General features: G+C 47.5%; 1 protein-coding gene across 1 annotated transcript in view; it reads left to right on the top strand.

Moving 5' to 3' along the window:
- The window catches only part of YIPF6 (Yip1 domain family member 6), a 3,504-nt gene extending 1,487 nt beyond the window's left edge, over positions 1-2,017 (top strand). The window contains exons 4-6 of the mRNA XM_026848298.1: positions 794-919; positions 1,033-1,190; positions 1,753-2,017. Coding sequence (XP_026704099.1) covers positions 794-919; positions 1,033-1,190; positions 1,753-1,871 — 403 coding nt within the window. The 3' untranslated portion in view covers positions 1,872-2,017. The remainder of the gene's footprint in view (positions 1-793; positions 920-1,032; positions 1,191-1,752) is intronic.
- The last annotated feature ends 237 nt before the right edge of the window (positions 2,018-2,254 follow it).

Raw genomic sequence — 2,254 nt, 5'->3', positions numbered from 1 at the left:
GCCCCCCCCCCCCCCGTCTTAAGTGGTTTTCCTGAAGGTTTCCCAGTTCACCTTGACCTTGATCCTGACGCGTTTGGCTGACTTTGGCCCTCACCTGCCGGCCAGAAGCTCTGTGCAGGAGCGGCCATGGAGGTGCCCTGTGCCCTGGGGCAGCTGGGAGAGGCTGTTGTGGGTCACGGGTGGGGGGTGACGGTGCCTCCTGGGGTTTGGCTCCGCTGGGGCGAGTGTGTGTGGATCTGCCTGGGCTGGGGCGGGGATGTTGGTGAGGTCTGTGGTTGGAGGCACACCTGTGTACTCGGTGTGCAGCAACCATTCACAAAAATGGGTGAAGCTTTAGCAGAAGTTAAATGACACCGTCTACTCAAATAATTGAAATCAGCACGTGCTCGCTTTTCCAGGCTCTGTGCTGCTCGTGTACTATAGTTACTGTAAGCTTTCTGTAAGGCTTTTGTGTTTTCTCATGCACCACACTGCCTGCTTTGAGAGGTCACCAAACTTTTGGTACCTTAATTTTCACCTTTTAGCCTGTTATCTATGGATTTATTCTCTATATGCTTGTACATCAAAACAAGTCAACAAGTGGACTGAAATGCCCTCAGTTGAGCTACAGTCATATTCCTTTCCTATATAAAATTGAGGGTATTGCTAAAAATAAGAGAACAGATGAGAAATGGTCGCTCTGCAGCCTAACTGGGGGTCGGCGATCCAGGCTCCTGTTCTGTCATCTACTCCAAGCCTGCAAAAACTCAGTCGCTGATTGTGAATGTCTCCATTTGTCTGTCGCCTACGACAGGATGCTTCAGGGTGGATCAGCAGACAGTAAAGACGATGGAGGGCCCCAGTTTGCTGAGGTCTTTGTCATCATCTGGTTTGGTGCCGTTGTCATCACGCTAAACTCAAAGCTTCTCGGAGGGACTATGTGAGTGCCGCTTTATTTAGTAGCCGTTAAAACGCTCCCGTGCGCAGAGCTCCTGCAGTGCTTCCGTTTGACTGCTTTTTTTTTTTCTTCCCCATTTCTTCTTGCCCTTCCAGATCCTTTTTCCAGAGCCTGTGCGTTCTGGGTTACTGTGTGCTGCCCCTGACCGTGGCCATGCTGGTGTGCAGGCTGGTGCTGCTGGCGGGTTCTGGCACCGTCAGCTTCGTTATACGTCTGATCGTGGTAGTCGCCATGTTCGGCTGGTCCACGTTAGGTGAGTGCCTCTGGGGTTCTGACGCTGCTGTGGGCACCAAAGCAGATAGAGCTGCATCCCTTCTGCTGAGCAAAACCAAGGGATCATGTAGTTTACGGTGTTTCCTGGGCTGCTGAAGGATTGCAGACATCGTTTTTCCAGTCCTTGTGTTGGCAGAGACTCAGACTCTGCCTGTGCTCCTCTTGGTTTTCGTGGTCATGTGCAAGTTGCCTTTGGCAGAAGGATAATAATTTAATACTAAATCCCATGTGAGATGACTGGGTGCTGTATTTTGTGATCTGTGTTATAAAGACTGCTAGAAAATGCTGATTTCATACAGATGCATTTGCGCTGTTTCTCCTGTTCTTCATCTGTAAGTCTGACTCTCGTTACAGAATGTTAATCAGCATTTATCTTTGTGTGATAAAATTCTAATCAGTGTTTATAGATGATCCGTATTGAGCAAACGATTACTCTCTTTTTGTAATGCAGATCCTAATTCAAAATTACTAACATCTGCAGGGGATCTTGGAGTTTTTCTTTTATGCTGCTCGTGTTTCAAGTATTTCTCTTTTTTTACCAGCATCTACAGCTTTTCTGGCGGACAGTCAGCCTCCGAACCGCAAAGCCCTTGTCGTGTACCCCATCTTCCTCTTCTACTTTGTTATCAGCTGGATGATTCTCACCTTCACGCCCCAGTGATCTCCGATCGGAACAGACTGTAACACGGACTGGAGTTTTTTCATGAACACTGCAGTTAATCATTGGCTTTATCTCTCTCTAATTTATATATATAGATATTGTAAAAAGGCAGGTTATGGGATAAAGCCAGAGAACTGCGAAAATTGGTCGTTTGTGTCCCTCTTTTTGAAAGATACAGAGGTCCAGCTGCTGAGGGGTTTTTTATTTAGCCCTGTTCTTTAGTTGTGTTAAATAAAAAATGCCCGCTGTGCTAGGGTTATTGTGCCTGAGGGTCGGAGCAGGAGATCCTGGAATTTCAGGACATTGGGTAGATGAAGGTGAAGTTACAGGATCGCACAACTTGGCAGAATTCTCTCTTGTGATTGGGTTCTCACCGAAGATGA

Source organism: Athene cunicularia (assembly GCF_003259725.1).
Source record: "Athene cunicularia isolate RWA chromosome 4 unlocalized genomic scaffold, athCun1 chr4_part3, whole genome shotgun sequence".
Taxonomy (NCBI): Eukaryota; Metazoa; Chordata; class Aves; order Strigiformes; family Strigidae; genus Athene; species Athene cunicularia.
The sequence above is the reverse complement of the archived record's forward strand: the minus strand, read 5'-3'. Positions and strand labels throughout refer to the sequence as shown.